We start from the raw sequence: 19,778 nt of genomic DNA, 5'->3' as shown, positions 1-19,778 counted from the left end.
TCGAGCTCATGATTGTAAAACCAAGTTTTTGTGACGACGGTTAGGTAGAAGGCGACGTGAGCAAGTTTTGCAGATTCGTTGCAGTGGTTAAAGTCACTCACGCGCTCGTGTAGCTCCAACCACTCTTTAGCGTCGTTATCTGTAAGTCCAGCAAACACCCGGGCATCCTTCTGAGGGGTGGTGACCGTCCAAGAAGGGGTTCCCGCAGGCGCAGGCAAGGTGGGTGTCGCGGTACTGGCTCGATGGTCTTGTGCATGGTCGATTGCAGTTGGTAGAGGCGGCGACACGAGCGGAGCTCCAGGGATGCAGCGTAAGTGAGGCTGGAGAGAAACCGGGAGCGAGAGGACGAAAGAACGGGACAGTACACTACACCAATTGTGAGACAAGGTTTAGGCGGTGAGACACTTCTTTATTCCCCCGAGTGAGAGGCCTACCAGCAGGCCCCAGAACGGTGGTGGTATGTACAGATTAGAATATGAAGCCCATGAATAATGCTCACAATGTTCATTGATATCGAGTCTATCGACGCCTCTGCAGTATGACTGGTGGAGAACGACATGCGACGTGTCTGAAGCATCTCCTTAATTGCAGCCATACATTAGACAAGGTGATCTCTCTATCGAACTTAATATTTGCCAACATGGCTATGCTTTGAGACAAGCTTTTCTGTAGTGCACATCCAGTTCATTTCAATAATAAGCGACAATTAATTGCCACTCTATTTAGGATATTCAGTTTTAAGTGAAAGATAATCTCGCTTCCCGGTATCTAAACAAGCGCACAGCTTCCCCCACCATGGTGGGGCTGCTGCGCAAACTCTCGCGTAGTTCAAGCAACTTCGAGCATTTGCTTTCAGAGGCGACAGCCCGAAACATCTTGTTCGCGACTGCTCTAAATTAGAGACAGCCCATGCGCGTGGTGAAGAATTACTAGAAAAAGAAAATTTTCTTAAAGCTTGCTTCTGTGCAAAACAGTATGCGTCTGGGGTAGCCATCTCCTTTCGCAGCTTCATCATTATTATTCTGAAATTGAGATTATCTGTATTGGAAGCAGTTCTCCGGGTGCAACCAATAACGTTTCCAGCGCACCGGCAATCGCCGCTGTGCGCAGGCAAGCACTACCCAAGTAATCACGAATAAATCCTCAGCCGTGATTGAATGCGGGCTCTCTCGAATCTATAGTATTGATGCTGAACCGATTGTATACCATGAGGAGGCGTATGTGCACACGCTAAGGGGGGCCGAGTGCCGTAGGACGCACCGTGCGAAGAACACGCCCTCAACCACAGAATGGCTGACTTAAAGCAACTTGATCAGCTTACGCTTTAGTGGTAGTAGTATGGAGGGGCTCTAGACTAGCTCATCGTCCAGTAGGTTAGTCGCGGGTCCAATCGGGCGCGGTGCCAGTGCGGATTGGGAACGTCCGCATATCCGTCCCCTGTAACACCTCGGGCTTTTCGCACTCGCGAACTGCCCTGTGGCCTAATATTCACCACTCCCGCTGCTGCCTCTCGTTTCCTGCAAACATTTGCCTGGTCGTGCGTAATGAACTCATTGTGGCTTATAGTAGCGCCATAGCTTTGCTGTGGCTTACCTTGATACTGGCTGTCAATGGTTCGACGTCCTTCCATATATCTTCACTGAAGAGCTCCTGCGTAGGTTTGTCAATCAATCAATCAATCAATCAATCAATCAATCAATCAATCAATCAATCAATCAATCAATCAATCAATCAATCAATCAATCCATCAATCAATCAATCAATCAGGTTTATTTAAGGTGCCCAGGTACAACCTTAAGATCTGAGTGCTGGCGTACGCACACATTAAAAGACAAAAGAAAGAAAACAAACAACACTGCAGGGGAATATAACAAAAAACAATTAATAAAAAGAACAACTGTTAAAAAAGAGAGCGGATAAAACAAAGCGCAATGGAAATACAATGAATTTACAGCTTAGGTTAAATTATCACGATGTTCATGAAGGTGTTGCAAAAGTCCTACTCACGAATCGGCGGTATATTTCTGAGCGGTGTATAATACGGCAATTTTGCTCGCTTTGTCATCTTTCTAACCCCTATCCCCCATCCCCAGTGTAGGGTAGCAAACCGGAGACTCATATCTGGTTAACCTCCCTGCCTTTCCTCTTCATTCTCTCTCTCTCTCTCTTGCTCGCTTTCGATATCATAACAGCTAGATTTTACAATATTATGATACCATGTTTTGTTGCTGAGTCACAGACCTGTAAACTTGGCGCTTGAGGTTTCTCATATTTTGCATCTTTCAAGAGTATTTCTATAAAGAATGCAGAATAAATTGAAAAGCCACTTCTTACATTTACTAGATTTCAACTTTTGTTAAATTCAATAATCCTTGTCGAAACTGGTGCGTTGCTTGGCGAGAAAAACGATTTCTCCTTTTCCATGTATGTAAGTATAGGAGCTCTTGCCATGGTCATAATCGATTCGCCAAAGGAAGGAAACGAGCGCTTACCGGTATCGCTCTGACGATCCACTTCGAGGCATCAATGTAACAATCCGTTATCTGTTCTTGAAACTGTTCTGTATTCTGCATGAATAAAACAAAGCAGCTTCTTGGGCGAAGTATTTTACACACTGAAACAACGTTATTAAGGCAAGTGATCAACAAATAGGGACAAGACGTAATAATATAGAGCGGGCGCAAGCGTCCCTATTTAATACAAAGATTTGTTACCACGCGCTCTCTATTTGATCGAAGCCCTGTGGATCATCACGGAAGGTTAGCAGCATTTGTTCTTGGTTTTTCCTGGAGCGCTGGCGATTTCCTTCTGTCGCATAACAGTTCAGGCGTTCGGTTTCATCGTATACGTCCCCATATCATGATGTATACGTTATATCAGGAGAGTGGAAAGTCGGGCTTGTTGGTAATGCATAATTAGACGCACAATACGGGGCCGCGAGACGGACAGGTCTTTTGCGAGTCCACTCAGCGCGGACTTGCAACAAATGTACGAAAAAAAAGGCACGCTTGTCTTTCTTTTTTCTTTTTGAAGCAAAGCTTTCTTTGCATACTTTCCTGGGTTTTTCGTTGCTGCATGACTGTTGGGTCGCTTGATATTTCGCGGAATATATTTCCGGATATATATATATATATATATATATATATATATATATATATATATATATATATATATATATATATATATATATATATATATATATATATATATATATATATATATATATATATAAACGAGAAGAAAGCGGGTTAACCGAGGGGCTCAATTTTTATTAGTCATATCGTAAGAAGCCAACAAACACTGACACCAAGGACAACATAGGGGAAATTGCATGTGCTTAATAAATGAAATAAAGTAACGATAAATTAACGGAAATTAAAGTGGATGAAAAAACAACTTGCCGCAGGTGGAAACCGAACCCACAACCTTCGCATGTCGCGTGCGATGCTCTACCAATTGAGCTACCGCGGCGGCGTTTCCCCATCCACTTTCTTGGGTATTTATGTGTACTGGTAGAACCCTGGGAGTGTTAGCCAGCGCCCCCACTCACATACCTTGGCGGCGGACGTGGAACGTCTTTTTTGCCGCAGGCGTCACGAGAACGTGATCTTTTCGGGTGAAGGCAACTGGTCAATAAACCCACGCATGCTACCTGAAGGCGTCAATGTAGCCGGATTCGAGACCCTCGTTATGTAATAAACGAGAAGAAAGCAGGTTAACCGAGGGGCTCGATTTTTATTAGTCATATCGTAAGAAGCCAACAAACACTGACACCAAGGACAACATAGGGGAAATTGCATGTGCTTAATAAATGAAATGTGCGGCAATAATGAAATCTGCGGAAAACCTGCGGCAAGTTGTTTTTTCATCCACTTTAATTTCCGTTAATTTATCGTTACTTTATTTCATTTAATAATATTTCAAATAAGATATAGCTCTACATCCTGTCACGCAAACAACGATAACTTTCAGCTTAATAAATATATTTAAATGAAATTTTCTGCACTCATTTTTCACATACAGATGCATAAAATTACCTAGGATAAAAAGATTATTGGGAAAATGGTTGACATTAGAGCTTATATTTTTTCAAAACTTGGTCAAAACGGATAACGTTTCTTGCTTCGCTTAGATTTTCAGGAATTGCGTCCTTAATATGCATAGCAGTACATTTATCCTAGTTCATTATATAGGCCATACAGTCAGCTACTATATGTGGGAGCTTTCCTCAAAACAGCATTTCCATTGTTACTTATCACAGTTAATAGTTGGTACGACTAGCAGTTTTAACTTATTTATTTTTACAATTCGTAAAACTCCCTAAAATTGAATTGAACTATTTTTTGAACATTAAATAGGGGGATAAGATAAATAAAACATGATTCATGAGAAACAACAACTGCTATAATCCTGGCTGCTGAATACAAAGCAAAAATGTTTCTTCTATTTGTGACCCCAAACCTTAAAGACGAATGTAACCTACTGTACCTTTTGGACGTTAATACGTGCGTAGCAAAGGCGCGTCACGATGCAGGTTTTTGTCAGGATCTGCCGGAACAAGAAGAGAACATTAAGGATGTGATAAACACTTTGTTCTGTCATTTCACAGCTAGGGTTTTGAAAACTGGTAGGATATCGCCTTGCGTAGCATTAAACACCACCGGAAGTACCAGGGATTCATATACGTTTAACTGCTCATGAATTTGTGTGTGCACGAATGCCCACTTCGACTTTGCCATCTTCGTGCCGGTGCCCTGTACTTCAGGAATCGCTGAATAAACAACCAAATAAATATTTGAAAAACTAAAAGGCCTGATCCTCTAGTATCGCTGCTGATATATTACGTCTTGTTAAGTGATTGCAAATATATGCAAATGTCTATGTACGAGTTCCCAAAAGTTCGTGCAGTAGGTTAATAAATGTTCATTGCACAAAATTTTAGGTACATATCCATCTGGGTAACTCAGAATACTACCCGTTGAACACAATGCACTGTTTCCACTTCTTCTTCCGTTACTGAAAGCGCCCTTGGAAGTCTCGTTGGGTCAAGAGCTTCAGCAGCGATGTCGCGAGCACTTTTCTTGTCACATTGTAACGGGGTCAGTCATAGAGGAGGTGCTCGATCGTGTCCTTGCAGCCGCAGGTGTCGTAAGTAGGGCTGCCGGCCATTCCAATGCGGAAGGAATAGGCGTTCGTGAAGGCCACGCCGAGCCACAGGCGGTCCTGTCCGAATGTACCGTAACAATACCTGAACCATTCTCGCCCAACCTCACATAATATGTGATACTGCTCTATTGTTTTCACTGTCCGTTGATTTTCATTTCGACAAAGACTAAAATTGCGTTGCGCAAGAGTTGCACGCATAAAATTATGCCTGTCATACAGCGTACTAGAGGTCAACCGGGTCCTTTCCAGTGGAGAGAGCGAAATAGAGGTGGCGCCACGCAATTTCTGACTTTTTTGCTGACTCACTGCATGTACCCTTGGCACAAAAGCCGTATCTGAAAATTTATGATGCAATATAGTTAACAAATTGTTTAGCGATTAAATATTTTTGTCATAAAAGCAACGCGGTCATTGTGTCCTGAGCGATGTAATGGTAGCTGCATGTATGTGTATCCTGCGCTGTCAAGAATGGCGAGCTGCGAAACAAGATTGCCACACAGTTACGACAGGGCGACACGACGCGCACCTCTCCCTCTCCGTCGCTGCAGCTGGGAGGCGTTCAAAGAAGCGGCCTTTGCGCTGGAATCCGCCGCCTTCCACCCGCCCCATCGACATTGTGACGGGACTAGTTCGGCGTGTGTGAACAATGATTCCGGAGTTCCCCAACGCGGAGCTGATTTGACACGCATGGACAAGCTGCCGTGGGGACGACGCATTTTGGTGCGTCTCACGCTTCGGCCTGGCACGGAACAACGAGCGACCCTCGATCGGCGCCGATAGTTCCCGGAACGGCACCCCGCCAACGCCGTCGTCGGGCATCAGAGCGCGGTTGCCTTTGTGTCTGTAAACTGATCTTCAGAGCAGCTGCGAGTTGGTGATGAGTAAACGAACAGTCGCCGCGTCGTATGACCGGCGGATCGAGTGTATAAAAACTGTGGTTGTGCGAATGCTGAGGACACTACACTTCTCTTGAGCAGTCATGTTAGACTGAGCCACTTCTCTCATGCAGTCATGTTGGACTGTTACTCTTTTTCTCAAGCAGTCATGTTAGACTGATTTAATTTCTGTAAATAAACCCTTTTTCCTCGTTCTCGATGAGAAGCAGTTCTTCACTTCATCAACGATCTCAGCGTAAATAAGTTGGACGACGGCATGGGCCAGCTACCTTCGAATTCATGCCGTACTCCAATCTTGGCAAAGGACCACGGACGACGGGATTGAGCCCCCAATCCTGACAGAGCCTGTTTCTATTGTGTTCGCAATAAGTTGAGTTGCCGCTCACTGAGGTAATTCATTCCCGCGAAATAATACTACTGACGTTAAGCAGCCCGCTCAGACTCTAGCTAACATTTCTCGTTTAGTTATTACTTACCATTCTCCTGCTACAAAAAAGAAAAAGGAGACGAGATTAAGGAATGAAGCTGAAGAGCTGACATACATGTTGTAAAACAACGTTCATTGCTGTAGTCAGCTGTACATTGCTCATGCATATTTCACTCCAATATCCTAGTACCACCAGTACCACCACTAAAGTATTTTAGGCTCCCTGAAATGTAACCGAGACATAAAACCCACCATGGTTGTTACCATTATTTAAGGCCGCAGCTATGGCTGCCGTCTTCGTATTTGAAAATGTGCACCGCAATGAATTCTGCCTCGCTTCTACGTGTTCTCTGCTATTCCTCTACTAATTATGCTGAGCGTGCGCCTTACTCCCTGTGTTGCTCTGCCTCACAGCTGAAACGTCATTTAATTAAGCTGCTCGTGGCTTCCGCTGGTAACATATAACTTCTCAGAAAACACTGTGCCTATAAAAGCGCACATCCGACACTGTGGCCCATGCAACCTCCCCCCCCTCCCCTTCTCCTATTTAGGTAGAGATCAAGTGAAACAACTCACGTGCACTGACACTGCTAGCTAGGAACATTCCGGAATTTAATTATATGAGACCACCGTCGTGAGATCTACCCTAATTACTTCCGCTTCCAACACATACATAGTTTAGCCCGCTATAGCCACTGTGAGAGCGGCCTAAGAGTTTCAGGCGACGCCGACATTGTGCAGAAGAGCGAAAAAAAAAACTAAGCAGAAATGGGCAGAGCACAGAGTCAAGAAACACACACGACATGTTATGCTCACCTTGTGAAACTGCTTGGGCGTTAGAGTGTACTTGAGAACCATGTTACGGCCACATTTGGTCAATATTTTGGCGCCAAGTGAGGCGCTCCGACTTGCTTTTACGACACCTGCGTCGGTAAGCCATGTTCAAGCAATGCTGTGCACAACTCGAAACGTGAATTCAATGGCGAACGACCGAATGAGATGACAGGTTGAAAGAAGTGAAATAAGGGCGTGGTGCGTTTTAACCTAAAATGGGAGAAACATTTTCTTAAAGAAGAGAACTGCGCTTGCATGAACGAACATTTTACCCACTTTACTTAAGCTAGTACATTGATAGTTACCGAAATAGAATATCGCGAGAATAAACCACGGATAAGGTGTTCAAAATTCATGTGCTACAAGTGCTTGTGCATGGCGGCTGAACTAAAATAGCATGTGAATGACATCTTTACATATTCTTGAACAAACATTTTCCTAAAATCCCCGCTTTATGGCGACATAATATGTTTGTAATCACTCAACAGCATTCCTCAATGTTAGGACACATACAACCTTGAATACCGTGTGAATGCTGCGTTACCTTATTTGGTACCAGTAACCAATACCGTATGCGATAAGTTCATCTAGGCGTAGTTTGAGCAGGGCTACAATTAGTTTACGCAATGCAAAGCAGAGAGTGGTTCTCGTGTAGAGCATCTGACACAGGGACAGGCGACACACGCACCCTGGCCTTGGCGTTCAAGTTACTAATACTCTTTTATGAACAAGACAAAGACAGTCCCGGAACCTTAGCTCCAGGCCGGGTTTCGTTACGTTTGTTCACTACCCGTTGATGAAAACTTCAGAAGGCTGAGTAACCAAGTTGCCTAGAGACATTGAGGTAGAACACGCCTCGAATGTATCGCTTTCCTGCGAGCTACGAAAAAAAGAAAAAGAAAAGTTATGCAGATCCCACGCACTGTGGGAATAGATGTAAGCGAAGCTGTCGGTGCTGGATGCTTTGACTGATGATAATTAGCGGTGATGTTGACAGCTAAAGATTATTTCTTCAACGTTTAGGCTAACACGTGAGTGGTGAGTTGATGCTAAACGTTACCTTCTGTGCACTACTGCTGTTTCTCTACGTAGTACACAAAACACACAGGGAGAGGTGTTTGCTTCAGACGTTGTTGTGCGCCGTACATTATAACCTCTGAGAGGGCTGAGCGTTGTCACTGCCTCCCATGGTACATCTCACTGTGGCAGAAGTATTAAACTTGAATTGGAATATGGGGCTGTACGTGCCAAAACTACACTCGGATTATGAGGCACGCCGTAGTGGTTGACTCCATAATAATTTTGACACCGTGATGTCCTTTAACGTGTCCCAAAATCTAGTTGCACGTGCGTTTTCTTTTTCCCACCGTCAAAATACGGCTGCCGCGATAGGAATCAAATCCACGACATCTAACAATGCCATAGCCGCAGAAAGCTAACGCGGCGGCCACATAAGTGTTGATTTGACGGTCGACAGCTTTCGTAGTGCCTCCTGGACCTTGCGGTGCGCTTTAATTAATGCAGCTCTGCTTCTGCGCGCCTTGCGTAAGTTGCCGGCTTGACATATATGCATGGCGTTTATTTTTCGGAAATAGCAGCAACGTACTGTACCATACCTTGAACTTAAGCTTACCCTGTGTGCCCACAACCACTGTCGTATAGTAGTGGGGTTTCCTTGCCTGCTCACGTCAGCTCCCGCCCTCTCTTGTATGGGAACTGCCTCTTCTCCTCCCTCTCCTTCTCTTCTTCTCATCTCTACATTTATATCTGTCTCCATTCTGCGCTCGCACGTTGGTAGAGGGGAAGCGCTGCAGTTTCTGCGATGATTCTGAGGGTAGTAATGGATACGTACAGCTCTCAAGCGCCTAATGTGGCGACGGCCAGGGAGCTCCAGAAGGTATTGTGCGCATTCGACGTGGTGGGGTGAAAACGAGTTTCTCGCGACACCTTTCCTCTCTTACTCGGGCCCGTCATCTACATACACGGTCTGAACCACCCGCCGACGTGGTGTGCGCGACAGCAGCAGCTCACAGTAGCAGCAGTAGGAGTGGGAAATTCGAAGGAAAGGGCAAAGAAAGCTTCGATTCAAAACGAAAGGATGAAATAAACGCGAGTGCTATCCCGGAAGAAATAAAGAAGAACTAAATAAAGGAAGCAGAAGAAGGACGAGGAACTACAACGCAAATCTACAGGGCAAAGTTTCAATTGCTGTTGGCTACGCCAAAGCACGTGAGAGGGTCACATACCACTACCACCGGCGCAAAGGTCAGCTTTGACTCCTTCGATAGGTTGGATTTGGGCGCACACGGCAAACCACGCGACTACTATCCAGAGCGGCCGAAACGAAGACATACCGCCGCGCATGCTTTTAAAATTCGCCAGCGATCGTAAGGCGATGGCCGGCTCGATGTCGTTTTGTATATATGGGTTCCTCCTCACTGCGCGCGCTACGTGAGCCCGAGCGTTTCCCGCTCCTTTCGCACACGAATCGCGATCGGGCAGCTGGGATAGCGAGATCCGCATTAATCTCTCCGCTTCTCTCCCCACACATCGCAAAAGTACACCTACCTCGAAGAGGAACACATTGTTTCAGTGATTCATTTACTGGTCTTTCTTACTATGGTTTTCGTTATTTCATATTTTCTTTGGGGGGAAACTTTATTTCCATTTGTTTTGCTGTCGCCGCAATGGTGTTCCCACATGACGGCTCTTGGCATTAACCCCAGTTTCCAGTCGCTTCCAGTCGCTTTCGAGAGTGTAACAGCAGTGCTCAGGTGTTCTTTGGAACATGGCTAGATTATAATCGAAGCAGAGGAAATACCTAAACTGAATGACGCATTAGTGAGTCTGGCATCCCGGATGCTTACAGGAAGAATTAATCAATTTCTGGGTGTTTATGTTTACAGGAAAAAGCAATTCTGATTTTTCGCGACCATGTGCGTGTGATTGCAGAATCTCTTCCTTTCTTTGTTTTCTTGCGTCCGGTTCTTGCACCATATTTTGTGCACTGCACGAAATAAAAGTAGTTAAAAATCAGTGCCTCTTTCTGTGACCTACTCCTCTTGTCCTTCGTCTTTTCGACCTGTTAAATGTCCATCATATAAGGACGGGCGGTGCTGAGTGAGGCAAATTTGATATACGCTTGATCGCGTGAACTCGCGTAACTTTAGCGGGATAAAGCTTGATAAAGCAGCGCACGGGGCGACAGTGCTTCGTAGACTGCTCCGAAATGCTGCTGCGTGTAAAAAGCCCTCCCGTTAGCGATCAGGGTGTCTGCGATAATGCGGTGTTCGCTCAAGCGACGAGGACTAAGATCGGGGTTGGCAGCTGTTGCAGTTGAAAGGCAGGTGAACATCACGTGGCGTTACACCGCATCACCTACAAGAGAGCACGTTTCACCAGCACCATTGCTTGGGCCGCTTTTCGCATGTTTCGTAAGGCCAGAATGCATTGATGAAGACAGTTTGGCTAGTTTGCGTATTTCGCAAGACAAACAAAATTAACCACAAAGGAAGCCAATAGACAGTAAGAAACAGATAGGACAGAGCTATAATCTGAGCACCCGCGCGACCCGCTGAAGAAGGTTTCAGCAAGCGGTCTTTGCACTCTGAACCACAATGTGAAACGTCACTGAACGGTTGCATGTCTAGCGCAGTCCATCACTCTGCCCGTCGATTTGACAGGACGGTGAAAATCAGTGAGGTCATGTGAACTCACAGTCAAAACTTGCCAGCATCGGCCATCGGTTTCTGGGGTTAGCTCATAAGAGCGCATGCGAATCGTATAGCAGCTGGTCCGCACGTTCCTTTGATGAGCCTTGAGTGGGTGAGTCCGGAAACCTTAGCAACTGAGTATTCCGTCAACCGAAACTTCTAATTCGAACGTAAACACCCACATATGTAATATAGCAAAAAGCAAAGTGCACATCTTAGGAACGAATAAATTGCACCAACCACGGCGAGAATCGCATTTGAGACCATTCGTCAACAAAGTGTTAACATAGACTACACCGGTGAAAGAAAGTATCGTACGTCCGGAGCACTCCATTGGAGGTACAAGGCTTGTACTTGGTACGTACGAAGGAGTTGTGGAGTGACTATAGGAAAGGAATCCTCATAGCTTTTCGCTCGTAGTGAACTTTCCTTCGGTCAGCCGCCTTCGCCGTTGGAATGTCCAACTTGACGATTTATTGGTAGCTGCTCTTCCGAGTAGTTTCAGCGTAAGAATGGTTTTATGAAGTCGGGTTCAGGTTTGTACCTGGTAGTTCGGCTACATGAGAATGGCCCCCCTTCACCCTTCCCCCTGTGCAGGATAGCCATCCGGAACTGCCTCTGGTTAACCCGCCTGCCTTTCTATGCATCCTTTACTCTCTCTCTCTCTGATGTCTGATGGCTTCGCTAGTGCCGCGAAACTGTTCAGATATCAGCCTTGAGGGTGACAGCTCCAATTCACGCGACAAAAGAAGTGTCCCACATCTTTGACAAGCACGACTAAAGCGAAACTTTCTTTACCGAAATATAGCAACGGCTTCTTTCATTCTCGAAGACTTATTATACTTAGTCTACCCCATTCTCGCGCACCTGGATATGTGTAACTGGACGCCAGTTCTAAAAATATATGACCCATTCTTAGCCAATTCGCTAAAATAAGTCTGTTCCTCTATGATGAAAGGGGGTTGGTAGGCTTAAATGTATTTGTAAACCTGCTCATTCCTTATTGGAATGTGCGACACAGCGATTTATGACTCGTGCAACTGTCGAGAGACGGTCGAGCACGTGTTGTGTTTTTGTAATCTCTATGAGAACGAACGCGGCGTTCTTCAGAGGGTGTTAAGGCGATTAGATAACAGACCATTTTCAGATACGAAGATTTTCAGACCATGGCCCCACGTGTCGCAGGCTTACAAAGGGACGCGGGCACTACGTTTCATGAAAGCGACTGGCCTCAGTGAGCGATTATAGGCGTGAAGTTGTGGACATCCGCGCGTATTCACCCCGACAGTACCTTATCTTTCCCTTTCCTTTCTTTTCTTCCCGTAAACTTCTTCTCCTGTGTAGGGTAGTAAACCGCACGTGCGTCTGGTTGACCTCCCTACCTTTCATTTCCTCCTCCTCCTCCTCCTCCTCCTCCTTTTATACGTATGTGTCATTCTTCGCGCCGCATGCACTTCCCGTGCGCACTTTTCCCTCGACAAGGAGACAGAGAGAAGCAAGGAAAGGCACGCTATTTAACCAGTTGCACGTTCGTTTTGCTATCCTGCATTTGGGAAAGTGCGTAAAAGACTGAAAAAACAAAGAATGGAAGAGAGAGAGCACTAATTGCGTGCACACTTGAAGGCGCACAGCAAGTCTGTACGCTCCCAGAGACCCGTAGAGTTCAAGTACTATAGCAATGCTCCGGTTGCTTTCTGCGCCAGCCACGCTCGGCTATGGGCCAAGCATACATCACAGGGAGTTATCAGCAACAGAGGATGAGGCTGTGCACGTGTTTTCCACGGCTGCTGCTACCTTGCTAGCTCAAGAAAAAAATTTAACTATGGGCTTTTACGGGCCAAATCCATGATGTGGATGTGAGGCACGCCGTAGTGGAGGGACTCCGGAAATTTTTAAACCAGCTTGGAATCTTTAATGTTAACCTAAATCTAAGTATACGGGTGTTTTCCGCATTTTGCCCCTTCGAAACGTGGCCGCTGTGGACGGGATACGACCCCGCGACTTCGTGCTTAGCAGCCCAACACCATAGCCAATAAGCAACCACGGAGGATCTAACTCTAGCAAGCCTCGCGACATTTAGATTACAACATTGCGTTGGAACAGCTTGTTTTTGGCTAATGTGATATAGTTATACGGTACGTTTGAGGCCAGACTGTATGCATTCTTTCCAGCAACTGATAGGAGATGAGAATAAGAAAGATGTCGTCATAAATATTTGTTTCTCCAATATATAACATTTTTGGAAGAAAAATTTTTATTTAAACCAGGAGCGGACCCTTTCGCATAGGTGCAATTTCTTAAGACAAGTTGAATATTGGCATTCTTGGGTTCTCGGATAAATGCGAGCAAACTACGTCATGTCTGTCACCGCGACCGGAGTTAGACCATCGTTTAGAATGGCCCGAGGGCGGATGACATGCCTGTCCAAATACTTCCCGACAAAGAGCGATCTTGATCATTAATCACGAAAAATATATGAAAAGCCTCCAGAGCATTGGGTCTGTGGAAATGCGAGTTTGACCAGAAGTTCTTTTTCTGGCCAGCGCATCGAATAACAACCGGCTTGAAGTCGGGGATAAAGACTCTGGAGTATTTAAACAGCGAAGCCTTCGGTCATGTCGGAGCTGTGCAAAGATACGCTTTCTTTTTGCCTCTAGCTTTTCGGGGCTTGGCGTGTCGACGTCGCGTTGCCTGGATGGCGTGCCTGATGAAGCTAATGGGGAGTTAAACACAAGTTGTATCTCTAAAAAGTTCGGCAGGTGTTACACGTACTCTTGTAACACAAAAAGGCGAAAGCCTCCTGCACAAATGGTAATACATTAAGTAATGCGATCGGGGTGGGACTTCTTGTAATACATATTGATAATGTATTAAGTTATACAATTGGCGCCGCCACCGCCACCGCTCCGACTGCGACGTCAACGCGCAGAGCACGCCCTTCCGCTTTTCGGCGGAACAACACCTCGTGCGACAGCAATTACTAAAGTTAAAATTCCGTAGACACTTAAGACTGCTTACTTTTGGGAATGAGCAAGCATTATACCGTTTGTAGACCTCGGAACATCATCAACGCACTCATTTTCATAATACACTGATCACGTGGCGCCACCTCCTCCGCACCGCCACGTGCGTCGTTCAATGATGCACGCACTAGATAGCGTCATGGCTGCGGCGTGACGTATGCAATCAGGCACGCACTAGGCACGCCTTTACTAATCCTGAACCGTGAAGCAGCGTTGGCTTCAGGGAAGCGGGCTCGTCTCGCACCCCGGAGGTCCGGGTTTGGTTGCAGCCCAGGCCGAAGTAGCGACAAATTTGTTTTGTTTACAGAAGCCTACCTGAGAAATATGACATCAATCCGAGCTTTTCTGATGCCCTTTTAGTCTTTTTGGCGTCAGCCATTTTTTGTCACGACGCAGTTTCGCCAACGTCACCGCCAAAAGCGCCGCGAACATAGACACCTAAGGCTTTCGCCTTAAAGAGAGAGTTATACATGTCGCGGTGGTGGGACTCCAACCGGCATACCGAGTAATAATAGCCCAACCCCCCTGGCGCAAATGGCACAATGTTGACAGGCCTACTTGTTTATGTATCTCCGGCGACCACTTTTCACCGGCTAACAAATGTTAAACGTTATCGTCTGGCGCAGGCCCCACCTGCATGTAGGGGAGGCTTCTAGAATGTTATTAATGGTTCTATCCGTTGTCGCTTGTTCTCGAACCTTGTTTAATGTGGTTTTATGCGCTGCGCGAATTGTGTAGCACTTTTTGGAAGGCACGTGGGCACAGCGATTACGGTGGAACCTTCGGCGAGTCATGTATAAAAAGCCGACGCTCTTGACCCGCTTATCCGGTTTCGACGCTCGCCGATTGTGCTCGCCCCTATCGCTGTGCGCGAGTGTAACTTGTTTTTCTGGGCACAGATTCGCCCAATACGGAGTTTCTTCATGATTCAGAGTTTTTGTTTCTCTGTTCTTCATCACTGCAATGTGACAATATCACCGTACCACAGAGGCATTTGTATAGCTTTACTGAATCACCACCTTGCCACTATTGGTTCTCCCTCGTGTATGCTAAGATTTGCTTAATCATGCTATCGCAATGCTATCGTCGTCACCGTCATACCATCGTCATTGTCGTCCAGCCATCGTCGTTGTAGTGCCGTCACCTTGCCAATGTCTCCGCACAAGCAGGTGCTCGCCGTATTCCGCTATGATGTATGGTGTTGAGGCTATGCTCATTGCGACGGGCGCACACGCTATTTCGTCTTCTTAAAAATGTGAAAGGAATATAGACAGGGAACAAAAAAGAATATACCGCCAGCGCAAGTGCCTCGACAGTAACGCCTCTAGAGCACAGTGACATGCAGTGTTATCTGGCAAGTTTTAACGCTCTGGTTGTCTTGTCTCTGTGCACGACTAAGGCCCCAGAGGTGGCGCCCCAGCACTTGCCCGACTGTATACGGACGACATAGTGCTATTAGCCCACAATGCAATATATTTTATAGACATCGGTGTGAACCGAACTGTGAATGATGTTCACACGCTGTGCCATTTCATCGATGCTTATCATCCGTTCTTGTCTAATCAGCTCATCAACCTTTGCAAATGTATGGGGGGTGATTGCACGGTGGGTTTGGCCCGGTCTTGGATCGTCTTTGCAACTTTCACGTCCTTCTTCGAACCGTTTGCTCCAACGCTTCACAGTGCATGGCCAATGAAATGCAATGTTCAACGTACGCGGCAGCCATACGGCGGCCAATTTCTTTTTGGGAAACACATTCATCTGTCAAAAACCTCATGACACCACGTTGTTCAACTTTTGGAATGTCCATTATGTCACGCAACCATGTTCAACCCAGTGTATGAGAGCATTAAAGAACCTTTATCCTCACACCTGCTTGTCGCTTTTTTAAATGAGAGATGCCTGTGTTCTACAGATAATGAACAGAATCATTAGTGGGCGGGGTTGGTTGGCTCACTTTCGTTTGACTCGCCCTCGTACATTATAAATGTGAAGACACAATGGAATATACAACTCCGCAGGTACAGGTTGATAAAGGGCAAACAAGTGTCACTGGAAACAAAGTTCACTGCACGCACAAACAAAACCTCGCAATAAGGTATTTAAATATACGTATTAGTCTCCAACGAATCTAGTATCTCGGAAAAAGTCACGGTACATAATGCGTCAAACAAGGTCGATAAACATGTTGCATAATCGCAGATTCGCAGATCACAGAACCCTAAGGCCCTCCCCTCCTCCCTCCGCTCCGCCCGATGTATTGCACGCGACGGAAAGTGCAGCGCCTCCTCCCCGCTTTTCTCCCTTGCGCACACAAGACCGAGACACCACCATCGGCTCACCCATGCCAACCCCCCCCCCCCCCAACCCCTTTCACTCGCACATACATCATGCGGCGCGCGGTGAAGATGTTATTGCCCTTGGAGTTTATACTGAACATGAGGGCGACGGCGACGGCAGGAACGCGCCTGGAGTGTCCATATAATTGCTATCGCAATAATATAATAAGAATATTCGGCAACTGAAGCGTCCCGTACCCCATTACTTTCCTCAAAAGAAGAAGCAACAAAAATCAAACTTTCACTATGCGACAATTCACTGCGCCGCAACAATGTCTTTTGTGTGTGTGTGTGTGTGTGGGCGGGGGCACTGAAATGAAAAAGCCAAAAAGAAAGCATGTTAGCCACAATCGAATGCCTGCTAGGGCACCTAATGTGGCTACCGAAGGAATATCGAAGAAAACTTGAGACGTTTGGTCCAGACTCCACAGAGAACCATATGCATACTGCTCGGTATCCTACACCGGCAAGACAAGACTTTCCGGAGAGGTTGCGCCCAAGCGAACGTGTTGGAATACGTCGAGTACCCACAGTGATGGCTGCAAGCAACCACTGTTTCTTTTTTGTCGTCTGCTAGCCAGAAAGCGTCCGAAACGCTGGCAGGCGAAAATCTATTCGGCCAGAGAAAAAGGAACGCGCACCGAAGTGCGGCGCGTGGTAGTCGGGGCAATACAAGAAAAACGCATGCGTTCTGGCTGACCCTGGCCACCCGCGGATACAGCGAGAAAAAGAAAATTGAAGAGGCTCAATGTGTCCTCACGAATAAAAGTCAAAGTAGAAAAATAAACAAGAACGAGCTTACCTTTGCTGGCTTTAGTGCCTATACACGGATGCTTTGGCGCAATTGAAAAGAATGTTGATATTTTTTTTTTCTGTGGCGTGATGGCACAAATGAACAACCGCAAAGCTTTGTCTCATCGGACCACGCTGCGTGCTTTGTCAACTTTTCTAATAGTGTGTTATTTGGCTTGTCTCGTTGTATGTTCCGATGTACGACTTTAGAAAAGTGAATGCACCTTTGGCGCCAAATGTTTATAACAACATTAAACCCACAACGTTTCGGTATTGAAAATCTAAAGCACAACTGTAGAAATGTCAATGCACCTTTAACATCAAACGTTTATGCGAACTTTATACCCATGAAGCTTCGGAATTGAAATTCATGCGCTGCGTAGATTCCGCGGCCTCCGCGAGATGCCGTGATGAGCCCGCTCACCCTCAATACGCCCTTGAAACTTCGTGCTCGGATGGGACTCCTTGCCTTATGTGACTCCCGGTGCATGGACGTTGCCGCAAAATCCAGCCCGAGTTCGCAATGTACGCGCTGAGATGTCTTTTGGAGCGTGAAAAAGACATTCTAGACAAAATCCAGATGATTTCTGGCGCCGAGGGTTGTTTTGGTCGGCGGTGCAAGGACAGCCCAAAAAAATTTCGGGGGGGGGGGGGGGAGGCTGAATTCCCATAAGCTCCCCTCCTCCGCCCTGCTACGCCCCTGCTCAGGAGCAGCTGTCACCTGTCATATATTGTGAGCAACTGCACCGAAATCATAGTCGCAACAGAGTGCACATATATATACAGGAGTTCTGCAAGATATACGCGGGTGCAGTCAAATGAAAGTGAGCCAATGCGAATATATGACCAACGGGATACTTCATTTAAACGTAGTCTCCATGAGGATTTAGACATTTGTCCCTCTGACTAACGATTTGGGTGTTTCCCGTCCCATAAAAACTCCTTGGGTTGCTGCTTGAAAAAGGCTGATAACTGATTCTTTCACGTGATCGTCCGACACGAATCTGGTCCCCTTGAGCTGTTTTTTTCAATTGCTCTAAAATGCGGAAATCGCGAGACAACAGGTCTGGGCTGTATGGCGGATGTTGTGATTCCATGATAGAGGGTTAAAAGAATGAAAAGAACTTGCAGTGCAATTGCTTTACGTGCTTGAGCTCTCGCACGGCTTTTCAAGGTCTTCCAGGCTTCTCAGATATACTATGCGGTCACCCTCCCATTTCTTCACCAAAATCTTTCCATTCGCGAACCGGTAGGCATTGTGCGCTATCCCTTCCCCGGCAGTGCGCAGTAAGTCTCGGTTATGTCGGGTCATGTTTTCCGCAATCGAAGCATGTAGGTGAGATGCAGCTCTTTGCGTTTACGCAGCCACGCGTCACATGTTGGCCGTCGCGTGAATCGCACGATTATTCCTGGAATATTTTCATCCTTCGCTCGAAGACGATGAACACTGTCAACAGTTCGTCACGTCAGGACCAGCCCGTTCAAAGCCTTGGCCATGTCATTCAGTTTGCTTAACAAACACTCATTTTCTGTCAGTGGTATGCCATGTACTTCTAAGTTTCATCTCCTGCTGCGCCATTGAAAGTCATGCACTGCAGCCTTAAGAACATCAGTGTCACAAGTGTCGAGATTTTTCTCCAGTTCAGTAACACGCTTTCTCAGGCTACTGATTTTCTTTCTCTTGTTTTACCTGTTGGCCAAGAATTTCGTCATAATTCTTCCACATTAGGTCGATAGAAGCTTTAACTTCCTATACCTGGGATGACAAGCTGACAAGTTCATTTAGTTTACGAGTCATCTCTGCTAAGTAGACGGAAATATCTGTAATCTGTTTCTCCCGTCCTGCAAAGTATGCAACCCGCCGTGGTTGCTCAGTAGCTATGGTGTTGGGCTGCTGAGCACGAGGTCGCGGGATCGAATCCCCGCCACGGCGGCCGCATATCGATGGGGGCGAAATGCGAAAACACCCGTGTGCTTAGATTTAGGTGCACGGTAATGAACCCCAGGTGGTCGAAATTTGCGGAGTCCTCCGCTACCGCGTGCCTCATAATCAGAAAGTGGTTTTGGCACGTAAAACTCCATAATTCAATTTTTTTTTTTTGCAATGTATGCATCGCCACACTCTAAAAAAAGTTTGCACCCTTTGGGGTGTATATCTGCCACACAACGATACTCTCTATCTGCCTTGATGCGTTTCCTTTCTTGAAAACGCCGTGCCCGCTACTTTCCTGTCGGGAATGCTATGTCATGCTGATAACGCGCATGCCGTTCGTTACTGGAAAGTAGTGGGCTCGCAACGTTAAAGAAAGGAAACGCATCAAGGCAGATGACGATTATCGTTGTGTGGCAGATATACACCCCAAAAGGTGCAAACTTTTTTCGAGTGCATGCCCTGCTACATTTTTCGCCTTTTCCCTTGAACGTAGTCTCTGAACAGCCAGAGCACTCCCTGAGGTGGTAAGCATGCTTGCATTCTACACAGGTCATGGAACGCCAATCCTATGGAGAGTCTCGCCACATGCTTTGCATCGGTCAGACATTGCCACCAGAGGTGCTGTCAGTAGCACAACACAGTTCAGCAAATAATA

The 19,778-nt window shown here is 46.3% G+C and overlaps 1 protein-coding gene across 4 annotated transcripts in view; it reads right to left on the bottom strand.

Annotated features, from left to right (window-relative positions):
- Positions 1–19,778, bottom strand: part of LOC135918567 (uncharacterized) — a 98,363-nt gene that overhangs the window by 33,846 nt on the left and 44,739 nt on the right. For all 4 annotated transcript variants that reach the window (XM_070531817.1, XM_070531819.1, XM_070531816.1 and 1 more), the window contains 4 exons: positions 7,306–7,412; positions 4,489–4,548; positions 2,493–2,567; positions 1,594–1,650 (listed from right to left, as the gene is read on the bottom strand). In XM_070531817.1, the coding sequence (XP_070387918.1) occupies positions 1,594–1,650; positions 2,493–2,567; positions 4,489–4,548; positions 7,306–7,347 (234 nt within the window). In that variant the 5' untranslated portion in view covers positions 7,348–7,412. The remainder of the gene's footprint in view (positions 1–1,593; positions 1,651–2,492; positions 2,568–4,488; positions 4,549–7,305; positions 7,413–19,778) is intronic.

This window comes from Dermacentor albipictus, chromosome 1 (assembly GCF_038994185.2).
Source record: "Dermacentor albipictus isolate Rhodes 1998 colony chromosome 1, USDA_Dalb.pri_finalv2, whole genome shotgun sequence".
Classification (NCBI taxonomy): domain Eukaryota; kingdom Metazoa; phylum Arthropoda; class Arachnida; order Ixodida; family Ixodidae; genus Dermacentor; species Dermacentor albipictus.
This window is presented reverse-complemented; position numbering and strand designations above follow the sequence as displayed.